Source organism: Ictidomys tridecemlineatus, chromosome 11, assembly GCF_052094955.1.
Source record: "Ictidomys tridecemlineatus isolate mIctTri1 chromosome 11, mIctTri1.hap1, whole genome shotgun sequence".
Classification (NCBI taxonomy): Eukaryota; Metazoa; Chordata; class Mammalia; order Rodentia; family Sciuridae; genus Ictidomys; species Ictidomys tridecemlineatus.
In genome coordinates, this window is record NC_135487.1 from 125,915,583 (window position 1) to 125,938,103 (window position 22,521).

The window sequence follows — 22,521 nt, forward strand, 5'->3', positions numbered from 1 at the left end:
AGAAGGGAGAGTCCATGGTGGGAGCAGGTCCACTTTCCTGGGTCCGCTTACCTATCCTTTAAGGAGAGAACACCTGACGGAAAGGGCCCAGAGACCCCGCCCCGTGGGTGTGAGGTTGGGTTTCTCTTGTCAACCCATCTATTTAGCCTCCCGGACCCCTGGGGATTCAGTCAGCTAATGAGTTGATGAGATGACCACATCCTTGGATTCTGGAATTCAAATCATCACCTCCCGGGCCCCCTTGAAGTATATACTTTCCTGTCCCCTTCCTCTGTTCCACCCCAGCCCATCCCCTGTAGAAGTTCACCCTTTGGGGAAGACTGGGACCTAAACAGCCCATTTACTTGCAGAACAGTTTACCATTGTCAATACTTTCCAAAGTGTCACTGGTATTTTTATTCACTCAGCCACTCAGTCAAAGGGAATCATTTATTGAGTGTCTACTATGTGCCAAGGGGACCCAATATAGAGCATAAACAAGAATCTTGCCTTCAGAGAGCTTACAGTCTTGTGAGGAAGGCAGAAATTAATCCAATAACCATATGAGGAAATAACACATTAAGAAATAACAGGGTGCTTGGCACCCTGGAAGCCTTCTGCTGGTACCTGGAGAATGAAGACTGTTGCCATCAATGCTCTAAAGGAGAGAGACCAGGGCTGGGTGGAGTGTGAAGGAGAAGTAGGAGCCAAGAGGTGGGGGAAGAAAAGCATGCAGGTGTGCCATCCCCTGGGGTGGAACGGGGCACGGCAGACAGCAGACCTAAAGGTGTAACTGGAGGAGAGCCACCACCGTGGGCACAGTTCTGGGTGAGGCTGAAGGGACAGGCCAGGCAGCAGGACCTTTGAGGCCTTCCAAAGCTCTGATTCTGACTCAAAAAACAGAGGTTCACCCAGGAAGACATGACGACTTGCGGGTGAGGAGTGGCCCACCTGCTTGTACTTCTGCAGCAGGATGGAGGAACCACCCAGTGAATGCCAGGAGCCAGCAGCAAGGCTTCTGTTGGCGCTAATGGGGGGTGGCTGCCTGCTGGCCACATGGTGAGTGCCTGAGGGCAGGACCCCGGGGTAGGAGTGGTACCCCTGTGAAGCCACACACACACACACACACACACACACACACACACACACAGAGCCCAGCCCACGTGTGCACAGAAATGATACTCAATACCTGTTTTTGAAATCAGAGTCACCCAACGACATTCAACCCACCAATTTATGTCCACAGGCCCTGAGGCCTTGCAGAGCAGCAGCAGGGGGAAAGGGACCAGGCATCCTGCCAAACAGCGTCTCCCCGATGGGACCTGGGAGGGAGGCTCCTGCCTCGCCATTCACTTCCTTCATTAAGTGTTCGACGCCATGGCCTGCCAGTCCACTCCCTGCTCCTGGCAGGGTTCACAGGGCTGTCCCAGCCTTGGGCAGCAAGGGTCAGGTGTGCTGGCCTCTGCCATACCATCTTGGCTTCTCAGCGATCCTGGCGCCAGAGTGGGGGTGATGGGGGGTGTCGTACTGGAGGCAAGTCATAGTGTCCGGGGATGTGGCTGTTCTTGGGTGAGTCGTAGTGGCCGGGGGGCAGACCTGGAGGAAGTGGGGGCAGGGAGCCCACGGAGTCTTGATCTGGAGACAAGGGACCAGGATGAGAGGGAGATGGCTTTTTGACCTCTATGATGGCTTTTTGACCTGACTTCTATCCTCCCACCTCCAGCTGCTTCTTCTGCCCATGGAGAAGCAAGTGGATGGTGCCTGGACAGAGGCCTCCCTCCCATCCCCAGCTGTGCCACCTCCAGCCACTAGGGGGCAGGCCACCTCAGCCTGCCCACCCTGCAGGATCTGAGCATGCTCTGCCACCTGACTTGCCCTCCACTGTTCTGGGTCCCAAATCCCCCTCCCAGGTGCTACACAACCACCATTTCACATCTTCTGCCTTCGAGGAAGGTAGGCCACAGGTGAGGAACAGGCTCTAAGTGGCAAGGTGACTTCCCCAAGTCTGACCCAAGCATCTTACTCTTGCATAGCTCCATCAGGCGGCCTCCCCATGGTTTCCCTGTGTCCCTTCTCCTGCCACCACCACCTCCTTGGCCCTGCACCAGGGGAGAGGGAGCACTCACCGTGGGTCAGGGGGCTGGGCTGTTCGTAGGTGCCACTGTCTCTCTGTGGCTGTGGGTGCCGCCGCCTCTGGCTGTCCCGGAGCTGGAGAGGCCTGGGGGGAGACCCTGAGGGAGGGCCTTTCATCTCCACGTAGCTGCTCTCCCGGGGGCCCCCTGGCAGGCCGGGCAGATCCCGGATGGTGGCATAGGGGTTCTCACTGCTCAGAGAAGCCCTGCTGGCCCCCAGCTGTTCTTCAGAGATGGGCCCTAAGTATGGAGGACAGAAGTCAGGCTGGAGGGCGGCACTGGAGCCCCTGCCCGGCTCAGCCCCTCCCTCTCTGCCCCTTTGCTCATACCTTTATTGTAGAAGGGGCCTGTGCCGTTACCGTGGCTGTAGCTGTAACTTCGATCCAGGCGACTGCCACCTGAGAAGAGGGAGGCAGTTGGCAACCAGGCTCCTGGGGAACTGGGCCTGAGCCTCCCTCCCACACCTCAGACGGGGCAGCCGGCTGGTGAGCCTCCCCAGGAGCCTACCCCTGTCCAGAGGCCGGTGCTTCCAGTCAGCAGGCAGGGTGGCGTGGTTGTCATGCCCGTGGGCTCCACCTGGCCGCTCGGGTCCCTGGAGGCTGGCGAAGAGCTGACTGCCTGGAACCTGAGGGGCACACGAGGACAGGGCTTTCCAGAGACCCAGGCCTGCGGCCAGCCCCCATGGCTGGTCCCCTCCCGCAGCACTGACCTTGTTAGGGGGCGGGGGATGCGGAGAGCACTGGGACAGGGTGTGGTAGCTGGGGTTGGAGTAGTAGTGACTGTAGCTTGGAGGGATATCTGCAGGAGAGACACAGGTGCAGGGGGGCTGGGAGATGGGCCAGGGGCCCTGGAGTTGATCTACCCAGCAGGTCAGTAACTCGGCCTCCTCCGTCTCCCGTCCTTCCTCCTCCCTCCTCCCCTCCTCCCGTGGAGTCATGCCCCACACCCCCTCTGCCCACCACTCCTCTGGGGCCCTGTGCCAGCTCACCTGGCATGACATAGTCGGAGCCATCCAGCCGTCCAGTGCTGTAGGCCACCGCCAGGTGCTGGTGCTCCTTGCCCTTTTGCCAATGGCGGTAGCCAATGAACAGTGCCACCAGGGCCACTACCAGGGTGCCCAGCACTGCAATGCCGATCACGGCGCCCAGTGAGTTATAGGCCACAGGGGAGGTAGGCATCATGGTGAAGGGCTCCTGGCTCCCTGTGTGACAGGGACGAGCACTTGGAGTGGCATCTTGGCCCTGCTGGTGAGCTTGGGTGCAAGCATGGGAGGGGAGCCCAATGGGAGGGCAGGGGTGAGGGCGCTGCGTCCTAGTTCCCTGGGGGCAGGGGGTATGGGGGGCTAGGAACTCACCAATCCTGCACGGTGCACCACTGTGCCCTGGGGGACACACACAGGCGCCAGTCTCTGGGTGGCACCTCTCTCCTGGACCACACTGGCATGGCTGGGAGCAGTTGGCACCAAACATCCCTGGGGGGCAGCCTGGGGAGGGAGCCAGAGCAAACCGGATCATGGGAGCAGGAGGTGAGTAACTTGGCCTCCTGTTTGGCAAGGGCATGGGCCCGGTACCCCTTCTGTTGGTACCTTCCAAGCAATGGAGTCCGGTCCAGCCTGGGGCACAGATGCAGCTTCCATTCTGGGGGTGGCAGGTCCCACCGTGGTGACACTGGCAGGCCTGGGCACAGTTGGTTCCCCAGTGGCCTAGGGGGCATACTGCAGGAGACAAGGGGCCTGTCTAGTGGGCTGGGGTCATCCGCTCCTGGATGTCGTCTCAGCCCCCAGCATTACTGAAGTCTTTAGTCAGCCTCGGTCCCCAGGGAGACACTGAGGCTCTGAGCGGCACACGGGGATGACTCACGGATGTTTGCCCGCAGTCCCATCCCTCCAGTGAGCTCCAGACCCTGTGCCCGTCCACCCACCCACCCAACATCTCCCTTGGCTATCTCATAGCCATTCGAAAACAAGGAGCCCCGGCCGGGTTTGCTGGATTGTGTAGCTCTGGGCATGGTGGGTTTTGTTGTTAGGGTTCTTCTTCTTCCTTCCCTCCTCCCCTTCCTCCTCCCCCCCCTCCCACTCCCCCTCCCCCCCCTCCCACTCCCCCTCCCCCTCCTCCTCCTCCTCCTCCACCTTTTTGGTACTGGGGATTAAACCCAAGGGTGCTTACCCACTGAGGCACATCCCTGCTCTTTTTATTTTTTATCTCTCACTAAGTTGCTTAGGGACTCACTAAATTGCTGAGGCTGGCCTCAAACTTTTGATCCTCCTGCTTCAGCCTCTGGAGCCACTGGGATTATATGATTATCTGCTTTGTTTTGTTTCAACATAAAAAGGAAGTAATGTCCATCGTATTTCATGGATTTTTTTGGTGGAGGGAGTTTTTGATTGGTACTGGGGATGGAACCCAGGGCACTCTACAACTGAGCTACACCACCCCGGCCATTTTTATTTTTTTTTTATTTTGAGATAGAGTCTCACTAAATTGCCGAGGCTGACCTTGAACTTGTGATCCTCCTGCCTCAGCCTCCCAAATTGGTGGGATTACAGATGTGTGCTACCATAATTGGCTTGATGCATTAATTTTGTGTATCTGATGTAAATAAATAGTTGTTACTGAGCTTTTTTTACCCTGACTGCTGGGAAGATCAATCCAGCCTTTTTCAAGGCAGCAGCCTCTTACTTCTCCTTTTGCTTTACTTGTTTTTAGACTAGTTTTTTCCATGATCATCTTCATATACTTATGTGGGAAAGAGACCACGTATAAATAAATAAAGGTAAACTTAAATGTGCAAATGGTGCTGGACGTGGTGGCACACATCTGTAATCCCAGCAACTTGGGAGGCTGAGGCAGGAGGATCCCAAGTTTGAGGCTAGCCTCAGCAACTTAGCAAGGCCCTGTCTCAAAATAAATGATTAAAAAGGGCTGGGGATGTGGCTCAGTGGTAAAGCACCCCTGGGTTCAATCCCTGGTACCAAAATAAATAAATAAGAGGGGGGCGGAAAGCATGCCACACATTGAGCTTAGGATTTCCCCTGCTCCCATAGAATACTGCTCTTTCCAGGCTTCTTGTGCCAAAGGGCAGGAAATTTTTTCTCCTGATCTGTTTTGATGCATCCTCAGAGCCTAGAATGTAGGTGATGCCCAGTAAATATTCACTTATATTGTTCCTATAAATAACTGAATCGGCATGGCTCCAGAGAAACATATGCTCTGCCCAGGAGCAGGGAAACAGAGACCACCCATCCTCAGCCCACCTGCTCAGCACGCACACACATGCTCAGACACACAGGCTGCAACATACGCTGGGAGCAGTCAGGGCCCGTCCAGCCAGCCAGGCAGTAGCAGGTCCCATCCGAGGGGTGGCAGGAGGAGTGGTTATTACATTTGCAGGGTACGCAGCGTTTGCCATAGCGGCCAGGTGGGCAGGCTGAGAAAAGGGGTGCATAGTGGTTGAGGGCAGGTGTCAACCGACCAATCAACCCTTGACCCCACTGTCCCCCTCCCTCCCTCCTGCTGTACCAACTGTCCTGATGAGGGAGTCAGAGGAAGAGACCAAGAAGGACAGGGTGGGGGCTTCTGTTATCTGGCATGGCAAGGTGCCCTGCTGTGGTCAGGAGAGGGTGGTGGGGAGACTCACGTCTCTGGCAGGAGGGGCCTCGAAATCCAGGGGCACACACACAACTGCCACTTTCAGGGACACAGGTGCCTCCATTCTTGCAGGTGCAGGTATTGCTGCAGTTGGCTCCCCAGAAGCCCTCAGGGCAGGGCAGGTGGCAGCGGTTACCTGTGAGAGAGTGGTAGGTTGAGGCTGGCCTGGGTCCCCTCCTGTTCCATGTCCCCTCTTCTAGACACATTTGCTATGGGATGCATCCCCCCACTCTGCAGAAGACCTGAGTCCTAGTCACCTAGAACACTCACCCATCCAGCCAGCCTGGCATTGGCAGTGTCCATGGACCGGGTCACAGCCATCAGAATGGTCACAGTCACAGTGACTGGCACAACCTTTGCCAAACTGCCCCTTCTAGAAGAGGAAATGGAAGACAGGGTAGGCTGGTCAGCTGGAGAGGCCATTGCCTGCCTCTCCCCAAGGCAGCAGGCTGTGAGCACTCACCGGGCAGGGCAGCTGGCAGCGGGCCCCGTGCCACCCAGGGGTGCAGGTACAGGCACCAGTTTGGGGGCTACAGACTCCATCATGGGCACACTGGCAGCTGGCATTGCAGTTGAAGCCCCAGGATCCAGGTGGGCAGGGCACAGAACAGTTCCCACGCTGCCAACCTGGAGAGAAGCCTATTAGTGGGTGTGGGGACCTAGGTCCCCTCCAGAGCAAGCACATCAGGGAGATGGCTGTGCTGAGCCGGAGGCTGGGAGGGAGGACGCTCAGGCACCGCACAAGAGACAAACATAAGAAACACTAGATGCTGAACAGAAGGCTAAACGATTTCAGTGATGCACCACCCCACCTGAGGTCTGGGGCTCCCTTCCATAAAACAAACCCACATGTTTCCAGAGGCCCCATCAGGAAACTAGTTATCTCAAACACGTGGAAGCCAAGAGGGAACGGTGGGGACTGGGGACTTGGTGCTTGTGAGATTCAATAGCTAGCAAACATCAGCCCAGAGGTTGCCATTTGTCACCCCTGGTAGATCTGGGAGGCCCTTCCTGGGGTTGCCATTGTGTGTTTCTGTATAAAGGAGAGGGTAGATATTGACCGATGAGGGGCATTCTCACCCGCGCCTTTAAAGACAAGTATGATGTCTGTGATTGAAGAAAGCGAAGTGGACATTCCCGGAAGGAAAGAGCCGGGACACTCTCCCACAGTCCAGCTGCTGCCTAGGAAGCTCCGCCCTTATCCTGCAGCCTCTGGAGCTGGGCCGGCCCCGCCCCTCGAGCTTCCCCTTCGGGAGGCCGCATCCCTTTACCTTCCTTGCAGATGCAGGAGCCGTCGAGGGGTGAGCAGGCGATGGCGTTTTCGCAGGAGCAGCGCGAGGAGCAGTTGAACCCATAAGTGTCGGGAGGACAGAGGCTGGCGCAGTGAGGCCCCTGAGAACGGGTGGGCGGGCCGGTGAGGGTGAAGGCCGGGCTCCGCGGCCTCCCCCCCCCCCCCCCCCCCCCCCCCGGCCGCAGCCGCGCCTCACCGTGTAGCCGGGAGCGCACCGGCAGAGGCCGCTGTCGGCCAGGCAGACGCCGCCGTGCAGGCAGAGGCAGTGCTCCTGGCAACCCGGCCCGTGCGTGTCCTGCGGGCAGCTCTCGTTGCAGTGGAGGCCGGCCCAGCCCGGGCGGCAGGAGCACTCCCCGTGCATCGGGTGGCAGCTGTGAGCGGAGGCGGGGACGTGGCACGGTCATCGGAGTAGGGAAGCTGTGTCTCCAGAGCGGAGCTGGGGAAGGGAAGGGTGCCCAGGGCGCCCCCGACACCCAGAGTCTCCCCTTTTCCCTTCTGTGCCATCTGTGCCCCACTTGGCCACACCCGGGCGCTGTTCGTCATTCGGGCCCCTCCATCCTCGAAGACCTCTCCCTCTGGCTCCCTGGCCCTCTGATCGCGTGCGCGGCCCACCTGAGACTGTGCTCCGGGTCGCAGGTGCAGGATGACTGACATCCGAGGCCGTACCGGCCGTCGGGACAGAGGCGCTCCTCACAGCGGTCCCCGGTGAAGCCGTGCTCGCACAGGCACGCGCCGTTGGCCGGGAAGCAGCGGGCGCCTGAGGCGCAGTCGCACGTTTCAGCACAGTCCTGGCCAAAGCGGCCCACTGGGCACTCCTCCTGGCACCTGAGCACGACACTGAGTGAATCTGGCTGCGCCCACCTCCTGGTTCTCCCCGCGCCGCTTCCACGCGTGTCCCCGCCACTAACCGATCCCCTGTGTAGCCTGGAGCGCAGCGGCACTGTCCAGTAAATCGGTCGCAGAGGCCACCATTGTGGCAGAGACATTCCTGGGAGCAGTTGGGTCCATGAAAGCCCTCTGGGCAGGGCAGGGAGCAGATGATGCCCTATGGGGGTAAGAGGTTGGCAGAGCCCCAGGTACCCAGATGGCTCCCCATGGCCACAGGACCCCTAGATACCCTCATTGCCATACACTTTTCCAGGGTCCCCAGAGCCCACCCTCTCTGGAGCCAGGGACCCCCTCAGATTCCCACCCCATAACCACAGACCCACCCTTCATACCATCCAGCCAGGTGGGCAGCTGCAGGAGCCCTGGGGGTCCTGGAAGATACCCCCATTTTGGCAAGGAGAGGTGCTGGGACAGAAGAAGCCAGCCGTGCCCTGGGGACAGGACACATCACAGCTGCAGGACAGAGCAGGTGAGATCAGAGAGGTGAGATCAGAGCAGGTGAGATCAGGTAGAGAAAGCAGCATCCACTCCCCCACACACACACACACACACTTTCCTCCAAGGCTGGTCACCTGTACTCAGGCCCTGATTGGGGGAAAGTCTGTCCTGGGCCTCATTGATTCACACCTGCTGTTCCCTGCTGGGGAGTCCCACCCACCCCCTTCCCTCCAGGGACTGCAGGAGGCAGAAAGCAAAGGTTTCCGGGTCTAGAAATAGCAGGGTTACCCCTGCACCAGCAGGCAGCCAGAGCCAAAGGCTGGGGTGCATATTTGCTTCTCATGCACCCCAAGCTCATGCGCTTCTCCTTCTCAGGCTGGCCCTTCTGCGGGACCCCAGGACCTACTGCAGTCCCTGTCCTCCCCCACCCCACCTTCTCCCTGCTGTGACTCCCCAGCTGCCTCAGCTTCTTGCAAAGTCCATCTTTCCCGCACATGCTATCTCATGCTGTGGTCACAGCGGCCCTCCAGAGGGACAGTTCTGCTCCCACTGTGCAGTCGGAAGACAAGCTCCCCAAGAGTCAATAATCTGATAAAGGTTGCTCAGCTAGTGAGTGGCAGACCCGGGATTAGGATCCTGGCCTCCCAATTTCCCTCCCAGCTTTGGGACTCTGAGTCCCCAGTCTCTCCGTATACGTGTGTGCAGTCCTGAGCCAGGGACCCCCTCAGTGTGTTGTTCCCCACATTACCCACCTGGGCCCTGTTCTCCCTGGAGGGCAGAAGCAGGCTCCAGTCTGGGGATCGCAGGGTGCCCCGTGACACTGGCAGCTGAACCGGCAGGCAGGGCCATAGTAGCCAGGGGCACAAGGCCGAAGGCAGTTGGGAGGCTGCAGGCCAGGTGGGCAAGAACATACCCCGCTCTTGGGGTTACAGGAGCTGCTGTTGCCACAGCCGCAGGGCTTATCACACCGAGGCCCCCACACCGCGGGGCCACACTCTGTGGTATAGGAGGATGGAAGGGAATCACGGGGGGCCACGCTCCTCCCCAGCCTAGCCCTGTGTGTCCCTGGGCCCCACACACCCATCCCCTCTACCACAGCTCCAGAAAAGGCAGAAAGACTCCCAGGAATTGCCCTGGGGTCCAAAGCACCTGTGTCCGGGTAGGGAGGCCATCCCTGAGGTTACCAGCCACTCACCGCTGGAGCAATCGTCACCCCTCCAGCCTGGTGCACACTGGCACTGGTTGGGCGCCACACAGCGGCCATGGACACACTCCTGGGCACAGAGCGCTGAGGCAGAGATGAGGGTGATGAGAAGATGCCTCTCCCCCTGCCCTTCCCAACTTTCATCTCTGAACCTTCCTCCCAACGCATCTTCCTCCCTTACCAGGGGCCTGCACTTCTCTAAGCACCAATTTGTGTTTTTTTGTTTGTGTGTTTGTTTTGTTTTTGTGCTGTGTGTGGGAGGGGGTACTGGGAGTTAAACCCAGGGGTGCTCTAACACTGAGCTGCAGTCCCAGACCTTTCTGTTTATTATTTTTAAATGTTGAGTCAGGGTCTCACTAAGTCAATGAAGCTGGCTTTGAATTTGAGATCCTGATGCCTCAGCTCCCCAAATTACTGGGATTATGGGCATGCATAGTCCACCAGTTCTGTCCTAGGATAAAGAAGGACTGAGAGCAGCAACTCAGTGGCAGAACATGACAAGATGCCAGGGCTCTGGCTCCCCAGTCCCTTTTTGTGAAAATTTCTAAAATTTTGTTGGGAAAATGGGTGGGGGTCTTTAGGTGGGGTCTGGACCTGGATGATGTCAGAGAGAGGGTAGGGGCCAAGGCCGGGGCTGGGCCAGGCTGGGAAGGGGTGTCTGCAGGGGCTGGTGGTAGGTTGGGGCTGAGGGAAGTGGGGAAAGAGGAGGGCAGGTTCCAGTCTGGGGGGTACAGGGTGCTGGGGCAGAGGCAGGCAGGAGAGACTGAATGGTGACAAGTCAGAGCTAGATAGCAACAGAAAGAGACAGAGAAGGACCCAGAGACCAGGCCCTGAGACACAATGAGAAACACAGAGACAGAAGGAGAGCTCTGAGACAGAGATGCAGAGAGAGCTTGCTCAGGGGTTTGGACAGACAGAGAGGTCCACTGGAGATAAAGGTGTCAAGTAACAACGAGGCGAGGTGCCACTCAAGACTCTGGGGACCCTAAGCTCCTTGGCTAGGTTGAAACTGGAAGTCCAGCTCTGTGTCTTGCCAGTGTAGCCAGAAGATGAACAGCCTCCAGGGCAAGGCAAACCCAGCCTCCATCTCTAGACAGTCTCTGCTGGGCCCTGTCACCTCCTGCCTGGAGGCTGGCACAGGGGGATACTTGAAGGGGCAAGGAGTAGCCCCACCCGGTGGGAACAGAGAAGAATCCAGAAGGGTCAGCTCAGCGCCCTCCCATTCTGGACTGCCCTGGCCAACACAGACTCACGGACACAGATCCCGCTGCTCTCGTAGAAGCCCTGGCAGCACTGCAGGCGCGGGCGGTGGCCCATCTTGACCACCTGCCGGTACACAGTCCGGTAGACGACCCTGGGGAAACCCAGGAGGTGACCCTCAAAGCGCCCACCCGCGGAGGCCAGGCTGCCCACCCTCACCCCGGGGCAGCACTTGGAGGTGGGGAGCCTCGAATGTTTCCTCCTTGCCCCTCCCCCCACAAGGCAACACACCACACACTCGCACGGACACGCGTGCACATCTATGGCCCAGACACACTCGGCACAGACCACAGCGCGCCCTGCTGGGAATGAGTGGGTGCCTTGAGGCCAGAAGTGTCCTCTGAACCCTAAAGGTTCTAAGAAGAGAATAGGGGTGTGGGGGTGGGGGCAGGGGCCAGACCAGGGCAGAGACCCGGGCAGGCCACCTGCCTGTGGAGGAGAGGGGCACTCACGTGGGCTGGGAGCAGGTTTGGGGGCGCTCCCAGGGCCTGTCGCAGGGCTCCGAGGGGTGGAGGCTGAACGGGCGGGAGTGCGACTCCTTGGTGGTCGTAGTGAAGCTGGCAGGAAGGACAGGTCAGGGGGCAAGGCAAGGAGGGAATCGGGGGCCAGGGCTTGGCCATAGTAGGAATCAACACCCCAACATTTAGGCTTGCTCCCCAAACCAAGAATGGGACCCTTCACCCTGCCCCTCCTCTCACATGCAGAGGCTCCTCCCAGACTTGGAATATCCCTGGGGCCCGCCCATCGGAGCTCCCCTAACCCCTATTGGATGAGACCCATGGACCCTTTATCTCTCCTCCCCCTCCTTATAAGGGAGGACCGAGCTGGGCCTGAGCTGCCGGCCCAGCTGATGGTGTTGGCTAAATTCTGCCCTGGCTCTTGTTTCCCAGCCTTGTCCCTCTTCATTCCCCAGGGTCAGCCCTCTGCTTGGTCCACAGTGAAAGGCTCCCCCCTGCACCCTGTCCTGTCGCGGACCTTCCACCGGGACCCAGGGAGGGAATAAGGAAAGGACAGAGTCTGAGAGGGGACAAATGAGACTGAGGTGAGGTCAGAGATGGGGAAGGGGTCTGAGTCAGGCCACAGAGGGGAGCAGAGAGAGCAGAAACGGAAAGAGACGGCAGGAACCAGGGAGCTTTAGGGACCACCAGGGGGCTTGGGCTTGGTATTAAAAGGCACAGAGCCCCTCACCTTTCCCAGAAGCTGCAGGCATTGGGATCACTGGAGCTGAGCGTCCTGGCCAGTCCCAGGCCTAGGGCCAGGAGAAGGAGGGTCCGCAGAGGTGGCAACATTGCAGAGCCTGCATCAGAGCCAGTGTCAGCAGGAGAGGGCACAGTAGCGGCCTGGGGGACAGCGTCTGCAGAGATCCGGGCAGTGGGCATGCAGGAGAGCCAGCCGGTCGCCTCTGGGCCTCTGGCCCTGTGCCTGCAGGGCTCCAGTTCTCCTGGATCCTACTCCTGGGTGGGGACTGCACCCAGGCCTCCAGGTCTTAGCTCATCATTTGCTTCCCCCAGCCCTCGTTCTCCCTGAAGCACTCAACTTCCACGGCCTGGCACAAATGCCACCCATTCTTTTCTGCTCGGCTCCCTGACCCTCACTGGCCCACTGCCCCACCCATCTCTGCTAGAGCCCCCAGGACCATTCACCCAGACACGGCCATTCTCATGCCTGTTCCCTGATCATGACCTCCAGAGGCGAGGACCCAGGGCCCTCTGTCTGATTCCCCAGCCCCTAGCCCAGTGCACACCAGACCACTTTGTTATCGGGACCAAGATATGAGACTGGAACCACAGAGGGGAAGTTCTAGGATGCAGATGGGCTCAGAGAGAGATTTCCAACAGCGGGAGCAATTGAGTAATGGAACTGGCTACCCCGATGGTAAGCTCCCCATCCTTGGATATGTGCAGGTGGAAGCCAAACCATTGGGATGAAATGTAGTCGGGGGTTCCTGCTATATGGGGTGGGAGTGGGGCTGGGCCCAGGTGACCTTAAGACCCTCAGTGTGCTGGAGACAGGGCCTCAGGGGCTCAGAGAGGCCATTATGTGCATCTCTTCCCAACTCCAAGTTCAGTGATGTCCCCTTAGTAGCTTGAATTCAGGCATGGGGAGCAGGGGTATTTATACCACTGGGCCCACTTAGGTGGGGGAATCAGACCTGTGCCCCAGTCCCCAGGTCATAGCCAGATGCCCCTCACAGTCTACCCAGGGCACCACCTCACCAAGGCCAATTCCCTGCCCCCAACTCTAGGCATTAAACCCGGGAGATCCCCACGCTGGCCTCCGATCAGGGGAGAGCTGAGCCCCCCTCCTCCGACAGCCCGGCCATCACTGGGAAACAGGCTCCCTTCCATCTCCACCACCCTGGCCTCGCCCAGTGGGTTGGAAGAGGATCAGGACTTCAGATGGATCTGCTCTCTGGGCTCCTCAATGGGGGAGAACTGCTTTCTGAATCCGTTTGCCGTGTTCCTAAAACTTGCCCTGACTCCCTGAGGCTCCAACATCTGCTTATAATTTTCCCAAGAAGAAAGGTCACGGTTGCAGGCCCCCTGCCCCCCTGAGTATCTCTGGAATGCCTGCTGCCGGCTCCTCCCCTTGCCCCCCACCCACACACTTCCAGGGACCCCACAGCCTGCTCGGCTCCAGTCACGAGGCCCCTTCCCTGCAGGTCTGGGTCTGGTTAGGCCTCCACTTAACCCTGCTCCTCCCGATCCCATCCGCCAGCAGGCGGACCTCATCCTCATCTAGAGCAGGGCCCCCAGCTCCCAGTTCCCACCCTGCAGGGCCAATTTCCACCCTCCCCCTCCAGTCACACAGGGGCACTGTGGCCCTCTCACACAGGTCACCTTGCCCCGCCACACCTCCCCCAGGGCCAGGGTCCACCTCTTAGCCTTCCCGGTGCTTTTCCCATCCTCCCTCGGTCCCCAAGAAGCTCACCCGGTGGGGCCCACGGATTTCAGATGGGGCAGCGGCCTGGTAGGAACCTGGCAGGGAGGAGTGGGTGGGCAGAGGATGTCCAGGGAGATCCCAGCACTGGGGATGTAGAGCCTGAAAACAGGAAATAGAGCCTGGCGGGGAATGTGGGAGACAGGGACGATGGGGTGGGGGTGGGGACGCTGCATCGCCCACCACCCTGGCGTGAGGGTGGAGCACGGGGCAGGGCCAGGGCTGGCCTTCTAGTGGCACTGTGGCCCACTCAGGTGGGGGAATCGGACCTGTGCCCAACCCCCAGGCCATAGTCAGATGTCCCTCACTGTCCACCCAGGGCACCTACATCACCCTACACATCCCCAAACTGTCCCTTCTCTCCAGCGCCCCCCTCCAGGGCTCAGTCTGGCCAGTATCAGCTGACCTTCTCCCCATGTCCCCCAGAGGTTCTCAGCAGGCAGGTCCCCGTGGACAGGTCCCTTAACCCTCCACACATCTCCACTCTGTCTTGGTCTTCACATCCCAGCCCTGGCCCTGGACAGGGCTCCTGTCCTCAGATTGGAGCTCAATCTATCTGGAGCCAGGATGTCACCCCTGTCCCCTAGTAACCCTCACCTCCTAAGCCATATAGGGCCTCCCTGGACTTAACCCCTGCCCTGAATTTGTCCCCAGAGCCATGGGGGGTGGGGTGGACAAAGCCCAAGGAAGGAAGGACTTAAGGTGAGGTACATGTAGCCGAGCGGCCAAGTCCAGAAAAGTCCTTCCCTGTTCACATCAGCCCTAGCCCCCAGCCAGTGTCCCTGAAGAAACAGTCCACCTGGGGGCTGTGACATGGACACACAGAGGACGCGGCATGGAGCAGGGTGGCTGGGAGCCGACTGGGAGGTTGGCTGGCCACAGGTGGCCAGATCTGCTTCTCCGAGGTCTTCGGGGTGGGGCTGAGTGCGGGGGAGAAATCAGCTTCCGAGCCCAGGGCTGGGAGCCAAGGTGGTGTCAAAGGAGGCCAGTGGGTGGCCACGGGGGAGAGCAGGGGGAGATGGGGGTCCTGGCAAGGAGAGGAAGGGCTTGGCCGAAACCTTCCCAGCCCTGAGGAGGGAGCACAGGCCAGACCAGAGCCCAGAGCGGGTTCCACTGGAGCCTTTGCTCCCAGGGACTGGGGCACCTGAGGTCCTGTCCCAGGCTCCCCCAGCCCCCTTCCAGCCTGGGCAGCATTGGGCCTGGTGTGACCACACATCCCTCAGGGGGTTCGCCACCCAACGCCAGCTCCCTGCCTGCTCTGTCCTGGGGGCCTCAGTACACTGCCCACTGCAGGCCCCCCTTCCTCCCCCACAGAGCCCCTCCCCTACTCAACCCCATCGTCCACTAGACCTCTCTCTGGTTTGGTGGTCCGAACACCCGGTCTCATAACAAAACCAAAGGTGACCCCATGTATCCTTTCCTGTGTGGGGACAGGCAGGGTGCTGAGCGATTTGCCTGAATCATCACATTTAAAGCAGTCATCCAGCCACTGGGGAGGCAGAGGCAGGAGGATCGCAAGTTCAAGGCAACTTAGTGAGACCCTGTCTCAAAAAATAAAAAGGGACCGGGCGTGGTAGAGCATGTCTGTAATCCCAGCAGCTTGGGAGGCAGAGGCAAGAGGGTTGAGAGTTCAAAGCCAGCCTCAGCAAAAGTGAGGTGCTAAGCAACTCAGAGAAACCCTGTCTCTAAATAAAATACAAAATAGCGCTGGGGATGTGGCTCAGTGGTTGAGTGCAATCCCCGGTACCCCCAAAATAATAAATAAATAAATAATCTTTAAAAATCTGGGAGCCAGACATGGTGGCACATATCTGTAATCTCAGTGGCTGGGGAGGCCGAGGCAGGGGGATTGTGAGTTCAAAGCCTGCCTCAGTAACTTGGCAAGTCCTAAGCAACCTGTCTCTAAATAAAAAGTAAAAAGATCTAGGGATGTGGCTCTGTGGTTAAGCACCCTGGGTTCAATCCCCAGTACCAAAAAAAAAAAAAAAAAGTGGCTCTGGGGGTGCACTCAGTGGTAGAGTGCCCCTGGGTTCCATCCCCAGTACTAAATAGATTTTAAAATAAAGCTTGCCCCCTTTGGTGGTATGTACTGCTGTTGACTTTAGGGATGAGGAAGCAGGCCCAGCAGGGGTAAGAAACCTGCCCAAGGCCACACAGCCACTAGCATCAGAGCCGGGATCCAACCCCAGGCTTCTGGCAGATGGTTCAGGTCTTTCCTAAGGCGAGACACGGAAAGCTCTGTGTCTCCTTTTTCATAGCCCCAGCTGTGGGAGTGGGGAGCTGGCAGGGGGTTGGACAGGAGAAGGGGAGGGGGTGGGGGCTGCCAGGAGAAGGGGATCAGAGGCGTGGGAACTGCAGTGTGTGCGCTGTCAAGAGCCACTTCTGTCTCCTCCACCTCCACATGCAAATCGGCTGGGCTCCCAGCCAGCCCTGAGGTCCCAGTCCCTGCCCGCAGCCTGCCAGCCCACGCGGGCCCAACCCAGCTCCCCTCCCCGCTCTTCCAGTCCCCCCCCCCCCGTGGGGAGCCCCTCCATCCTTACTGTGCCCCAGAGAGAAGGAAAAGGAGTCTGGGGCCTCTGGGAGCAGGCTGGAGTTCCTGTGCATGGGGGTCCACCTCCTCCCTCCCTCCCCCTCCCCCTCCCTCCCCCTCCCTCCCTCTCTCTTCCCCTGCAGCACTGGACCCAGGGACATCTAACACTGGAGTCACCCCCCCAGCACTTTTAATCTTTTTCATTTGGGGTCAGGGTTTTGCCAGGTTTCTGAAGCTGGCCTTGAACTTGAGCTCCTCTCCACTCACCTGGGATTACAGGCCGTGCAGCAAAAGCACTACCATCCATAGAAAGCAGCAAGTGGGGCCGATGGAGTGGACACAGCAGGAGGGACTTCCCCATGGGCTCCCTTCCAGCTCTGGGAAACATGGAGCACAGGATGACCTCGGAGCTCTGTGTCCCTCTGCTGCTCTCTTCCTGTTTCCAACATAAGGTGTCAACTCCGGCTTGGTCTATAAAACGGGCTAATAGTACTTCCTCTGCAGGGCTGTGGTGCAGACTGAATGAGATGATATAGAGAACGTACTTGGAACCAATAGATGGTATGTACAGCTCCCTAACGTGGACTGTCCCCTCAATGACACCCTCCATGCCCCTCCTGCTCGGGCGCCCAGCGTGGCCCCCGCTCCCCCACCCATTTTGGTGCTGTTATGCCCCCTGGGTATTAATTCCAGGAAAAACTATCTCTATTTTTTTTTTTTCTGAAGAACCCCCAGGATGATCCGGGAACAGAACAGAGCTGAAAATGCTGATGCAGAGAAAGGAAGTGGGAGGAGGGGGCCAGGCTCCCCGAGAACCTGATCCCCCAGAATGATGGGCTGCCGGCCAGGGGCAGCTTGAAGCCAGAGACAGTTGAGAGGCAGGATTCCGGGATCCTGCTCCCCCAGCCCCCTGCCCACTCCCCCCTCCCTCTTCTCTGCCTCTCCCCCGCCCCACCTTGTCGTCCAAAAGTCCTCGTCCTGTCTGTGTCCCTCACAAGCTTCGTGACCCCAGTTACACCACTCAAGCCGGCTGAGCCTCAAACTCGTCTGCATAAAGGAGGCCCCTCACATCTCCCAGGATCTGGCAAGTTGGGGTCACAATTCCGGTGACCACTCTGGAACAGAGACTCAGGCTCTTTGCCTTTTTTGGAGGGTGGGGGTTACCGGGGATTGAACTCAGGGCACTAACCACTGAGCGACACCCCCAGCCCTATTTTGTGTCTTATTTAGAGACAGGGTCTCACTGAGCTGCTTAGTACCTGGCTTTTGCTTTGCCCAGGCTGCTCCGGGCCCCACGCCACCCAGTCCCCACATGCACACCGCCATACACACAAGCACAGCGCTCCTCCGTGTCCAGCCGGGCTGGGTGCTCTGCACGCCAGGCCTGTCTGGCGGATGGAGGAACAGGAAGCCCGCGCGTGCAGAGGCCGGCGGGAGGCAGCAGGGCTCCAGAGCTGGCCTTGTGTTCTCGGTGGCTCAGGAAACAGAAGCTCGAGGGTCCCCAGTCTGACCTGTTTACTCATCAGGAAATTGCAGGGATTCTCATTCACCAAGCATCTACTGGAGGTTGGCGCCAGTGCCAGTCCCAACCCTCGCCACCACCCAGGAAGGTGCTGGTGATTGTTGTCCGGGTCTCACAGGTCAGATGACTTGCCCAAAGGCGAGGACCTCTGGCCCACCCTGCTCACCGCCACTCCTAGATCATCTTAAGAAAGGACCACGCGGGGCTGAGGATGTGGCTCAAGCGGTAGCGCGCTCGCCTGGCATGCGTGCGGCCCGGGTTCGATCCTCAGCACCACATACCAACAAAGATGTTGTGTCCGCCGAGAACTAAAAAATAAATATTAAAAAAAAAAAAAAAAAAAAAAAAAAAAAGAAAGGACCACGCTATGCTGGCCACTGCCTCCCTCTACCACCTTCCGAGGCTCCCATCACAGGAAAGGCAGCCCAGGGTCCAGCTTTATGGTCTAGCTCTCTGCTCCCAACACACTGGACAGCATGCGGCTCCCACACGCCTCTCACCACACAGGGACCTTTATGCAATGTCCCCACTGCCCCCTGAATGCCCAGGTCCTCCCCAGCCTCTTCAAGGAGACCTCCACCTTCACTGGCTCAAACCTCCTCCGTTCCCCCCCACGCTCAAGGCCTTCTTGTAGGCTCCCGACCAACATGGACCCTGCAGTCCAGAGGATCCCTGGAGCCTTGTCCCCTAGCTGTGCCCTGGGGCTGGCTCCAAACCAGACACTTCTCCAAACCTCACCAAAGTCTGCACTAGGGGCAGGTGGAAATAACCCAGCCCCCCCAGGAGTTCACCACCTGGCGCACCCAGGGCTGGGGACTCAGTGACTGAAGGATAAATCCCACCTGTGGCAGCTGCTTTTGCGCCAGGCTGCAGTCCCTCAGGGCTGGGGACATGGCTCATGGTAGAGCATTTGCCTAGCATGCATGAGGCCCTGGGTTCGATCCTCAGGAACTTGCATGCACACACACACACACACACACACACACACACACACTGCCTTGCAGCTCTCTCTCCTCTCCGAGCTCTGTTCGTGGGCTGATGTCTCCTCCCAGCTCCCATCCTAGGAGCCATGGTGGATTTTGCTTGTGGTGCTGGGTTCAAGCCCAGGATCTCATATACACTAGGCAAATGCCCCGCCACTGAGCCACACCCCATCCCAGCCATGACCGGTTTTGTTCTGTTGGCGTCTGCAGGGCTGGGCATGGAATTCAGGTGCCCGCCACCACTATGCTACTTCTTAATTTCTTATCAGCCCTTTTTAATTTTTATTGCCTAATTGCCCAGGCCAGCCTCGAATTTGTGATCCTCCTGCCTCAGCCTCCTGAATCACTGGGATTATAAGTAGGTGCCCTGCACCTAGCTTACCACAATGTTTTTATTGAGGTCTGTCTGTCCACTGTGCTACGGCTCCCTGGGGACAGGACGCTTCTCAGTCTTCTTCACCACCGCATCCCAGGCACCCACCAGCACCGACCTGCTGGGTGCCCGGATCCAGGCAAGTAGCAACTAAACATTTGTGTGAAGAGGCTGGGTGGTCACACCCTGTAACCCCAGCAATTGGGGAGGTTGAGGCAGGAGGGGGTCACAAATTCGAGGCCAACCAGGCAACTTAGTGAGGCCCTAAGCAGCTGAGTGAGACTCTGTCTCAAAATTTTAGCAAAACTAAAACTGTCTGGGAATGTGGCTCAGTGATAGATTGCCCCAGGGTTCAATCCTTGGTACCAAAAAGACAGTGAGGTATACCGTTGGCCAGAAGATGAAAGGTGGAATTCAGAAAGAATTCCATCATTATTAGACAAAAGAACGCTCCAGACCTGCCCCTCGGTGACCTCGGTGACCTCGGGCAGGAGTTCCTCAGGGCTGGCCTCCAAGTTCCTCCGGGATGAGTATGTGGTGCAAGGCACTGAGTCACCTGGAGGCAGGGCGTGTGGCACGTGGCTCAAACCCTCACCCTCAGCCTCCAGGCCCCGGGACAATGCCCCTCACTGTTCACACCTCTAGAACCCAGATGCCGCTACATAGGGCGGGGTGGGTGACCGCAGCAGGGGCCTGGGCCCCCACAGGGGGGTTTCTCTTAGGACCCCCCCCTTGCCACGTGCAGGTGGGTAATTGCCACTCTGGATAAATGTGCCCCTCGGGCTAGATGCTTCCTTTTACTTTTCTTGACAATGGTATACAGCAGGTGTGAGTATGCCACCCGTTTTAGAGCTAAATAACCCAAAGGTGGTGCTCAGCTGTCACCCAGCAACTCTCAGGAGAATCACAAGTTCAAGGCCAGCCTCAGCAACAAGTGAGACCCTGTCTTAAAAATAAAAAGAGCTGGGGAGGTAGCTCAGTGGTAGAGTGTCCCTGGGTTCAATCCCCAGAAGAAAAGAAAAACAAAGGAAGCAATCAATCCATCATCCAGGAGAGGAAGGCGGGGAATCCCAGAAGGGTTAAGTAATTTGACCAAAGCCACACAGCCAACCTGGAGTAGGGCGGGGTTTGAACTAGGTTTACTACGTTCTGTTCTAGGGCTGCATCTCTGCTGTGTCTTCTGGGCCCTGCGGGTCTTGTTGCCCTGAGTCCACGCCTCTGTCTCTGCCCCTGAGCATGTGCCTCTGTTTGGATATTTATGTCTGTCTTCTCTCTCTCCTCTGCCTTCTTCCCTTTCATGCCGGCCTCTCCCCCTGGGTTAGGTGCCAGGAGCCACCACCCTCCCCAGAGGAGAGGCTGGGAGGTCTTGGAGGCCCTGCCTGGCCTCAGCCCCCTGCCTGGCGGTATGTGCGATGGCGGGAGGCAGCAGGCTCTCTCCCTCTCCAGGTTTCCCGCGGGTGCCTGGGGCTGCCTGGGGAGCAAGCTTCCTCTCCTGGGGAAGCCTGATAGGGAACGGGGGTGGAGTGGGGAAACAGATGCCAACCCTCCCCTCCGCTCCCAGCAGAGGGAAAAAGGAAGGCGCGTCTGTCTGACCCAGCTGCAGGGAGATATGGCCGCTGGGAAGCCTCCGAAGCCCGAGAGCAGAGGCTGGGAGGGACTGGAGAGGCCAGAGGGCAGGCGTGCACCCAAGGGCGCTAACCCAGAGGGTCGGCAGGGGCGGGGTTCCGAGGACAGCCTCCCGACCCCCCAGAGCCCAGCGTGGTCCGGGGTTAAGAGCTGACCCTTGTCCAGTCCTCCCTGGAGGAGCGGAGGCCTGGCTGAGCCTGGGAACTTCAGCCCAGCACAAGCTGTTCCCATCCCAGGGGACTGGGGTCACGGTCCAGCCCGGGAGAGGCCATTCCTAAAGGCCAGAGCAGAAGAGCCCAGAGCGCACAACTGGGAGCTAGAAATGGGGGCAGGAGGTGAAGGACGGCTTTGCTGGGGCCTGGGGACCACGCCACCGCTCACCACCCCTACCCCTGGCTCCAGCTCTGCCCCGGTCATCCTCCCAGGAGCTCCCGAGGCTCCAGATTCCTCCACCGAGGGACTTCCAAGTCCTCAGGGGTGGCAAAGAGGTGACAGCCTGGGATCTTCAAACCTCGTCCCTGCCCTGCACCCCCTGGGCATTTCTCCCTGCTGGGAGAAGCGCAGCACTGATAATAAATGGTGAGCCCATCAGAGGGGCCTCAGCTCCTCGGGAGGCCGAAGCAGGAGGATCACAAGTTTGAGGCCAGCCTGAGCAACTGAGTGAGACCCAGAATCAAAATAAAAAAATAAAAAAGACTGAGGAGTGGCTCAGAGGTCGAGCCTCCCTGGGTTCAATCCCCAGTGCCAAAAAGAGGAAGAGGAGGAGAGGGGATGAAGAAGAAGCGGGAGAGGAGGAGGAGGAGCTGGGTATTTATTTATCGCTACACTGGGAATTGAAACCCCACCACTGAGCTACTCCCCAGACCTTTTTACTTTTAGTTTGGGGACAAGGTTTCACCAAGTTGTTCAGGATGGCCTCAAACTTGCCATCCTCCCGCCTCAGCCTACTCAGACTACAGGTGTACACCGCCACAGCGGCCAGCAGTCTCTGTCCTGAGTGGGAGACACTTCATCTCACCCTCACAACCCTATGGGGTCAGCACTACTGTCACTGTCCCCTTTAGAAATGGGCAACAGAGGCACAGATTCCAGATTCCGACCCAGGTGGCCTCCACTACTGTGTGGGGCTCTCAGGGCTGCACTTCTCTTGAGCAAAGGAGAGGACCTGCTACCCCCAGACAGAGACCGGGGACTGTCCCTGGTCCCCCAAGTCCCCTTAGGATCGGTCTGGACAGCATTTCTTTCCACTTGCGTTTCATTAGAGTGGACGCCCCCATCAGCTCCTGAGCCCCTCTCCACGGCCTCCCCCTTCTTTCCCCACTGTCCGCCCAGGGGTCTGCAGCCTGGGAGGGGGCCTCGGAGTCCACATGCCCTTTCCCTGGGGCAGGTGGCCCTCGGCCATCAGGCCTCCCCCGCCCGTCACTCACCTGCCTCGGGGACCCCGTCTGTCCGCCGTCCTGGTGGGGAGGAGGACCGAGCGTCTGAGGCTGGCGAGGGTCGCGGCCGAGCCCCAGGCTCCAGCGGGAGCGGCTGGGAGCCGCTGGCCGTCGCAGGGCGGGCGGGGAGGGGCGCTGGGGGCGCGGGCAGGAAGGGGGTGGGGACTGGGCCGCGCGAGGCAGGAAGTTTTGACAAGGAAACCGGGAGCGGGGGCGGGGAGGTCCAGCGCCCGGGAGGGAGGACTGTTGGGGGTGGGATCACGGGGGCAGCC

General features: G+C 58.9%; 1 protein-coding gene and 1 long non-coding RNA gene across 7 annotated transcripts; one reads left to right on the plus strand and one right to left on the minus strand.

Annotated features, from left to right (window-relative positions):
• Window positions 1-411: 411 nt before the first annotated feature.
• Pear1 (platelet endothelial aggregation receptor 1) lies at window positions 412-22,398 on the minus strand. 6 transcript variants are annotated; one of them, XM_078027340.1, is made up of 26 exons: window positions 22,241-22,393; window positions 19,646-19,743; window positions 16,577-16,745; window positions 13,771-13,881; window positions 12,028-12,136; window positions 11,292-11,396; window positions 10,833-10,933; window positions 9,571-9,663; window positions 9,128-9,371; window positions 8,270-8,390; window positions 7,958-8,094; window positions 7,662-7,874; window positions 7,246-7,420; window positions 7,030-7,150; window positions 6,222-6,385; window positions 6,029-6,131; window positions 5,748-5,894; window positions 5,412-5,537; window positions 3,697-3,825; window positions 3,466-3,594; window positions 3,100-3,312; window positions 2,821-2,909; window positions 2,619-2,736; window positions 2,441-2,509; window positions 2,106-2,351; window positions 412-1,614 (listed from the first exon to the last, which is right to left on the minus strand). In XM_078027340.1, exons 5-26 carry the CDS (start codon window positions 12,126-12,128, stop codon window positions 1,463-1,465), a joined length of 3,096 nt encoding a protein of 1,031 aa, XP_077883466.1. In that variant the 5' UTR covers window positions 12,129-12,136; window positions 13,771-13,881; window positions 16,577-16,745; window positions 19,646-19,743; window positions 22,241-22,393; the 3' UTR covers window positions 412-1,462. The 6 variants fall into 6 exon arrangements, with proteins under 6 accessions (XP_077883466.1, XP_077883469.1, XP_077883464.1 ...); XM_078027343.1 differs by lacking the exon at window positions 19,646-19,743 and having other exon boundaries at window positions 3,100-3,234; window positions 22,241-22,398; XM_078027338.1 differs by lacking the exon at window positions 19,646-19,743 and having other exon boundaries at window positions 22,241-22,398.
• Window positions 16,742-17,510, plus strand: LOC144368463 (uncharacterized). The gene is made up of 2 exons (XR_013428217.1): window positions 16,742-16,870; window positions 17,036-17,510. It is a non-coding gene; the product is annotated as an uncharacterized LOC144368463 (long non-coding RNA).
• Window positions 22,399-22,521: the final 123 nt, after the last annotated feature.

Coding starts and splice junctions, on each gene's coding strand:
- Pear1 (XM_078027338.1), bottom strand. CDS start 12,128: ATGTTGCCACCTCTGCGGACCCTCCTTCTCCTGGCCCTAGGCCTGGGA. Junction 7,875..7,957: donor CCAGGCTACACAGGGGATCG/GTTAGTGGCGGG, acceptor TGTCGTGCTCAG/GTGCCAGGAGGAGTGCCCAG. Junction 6,132..6,221: donor GCTGCCAGCTGCCCTGCCCG/GTGAGTGCTCAC, acceptor TTCCTCTTCTAG/AAGGGGCAGTTTGGCAAAGG.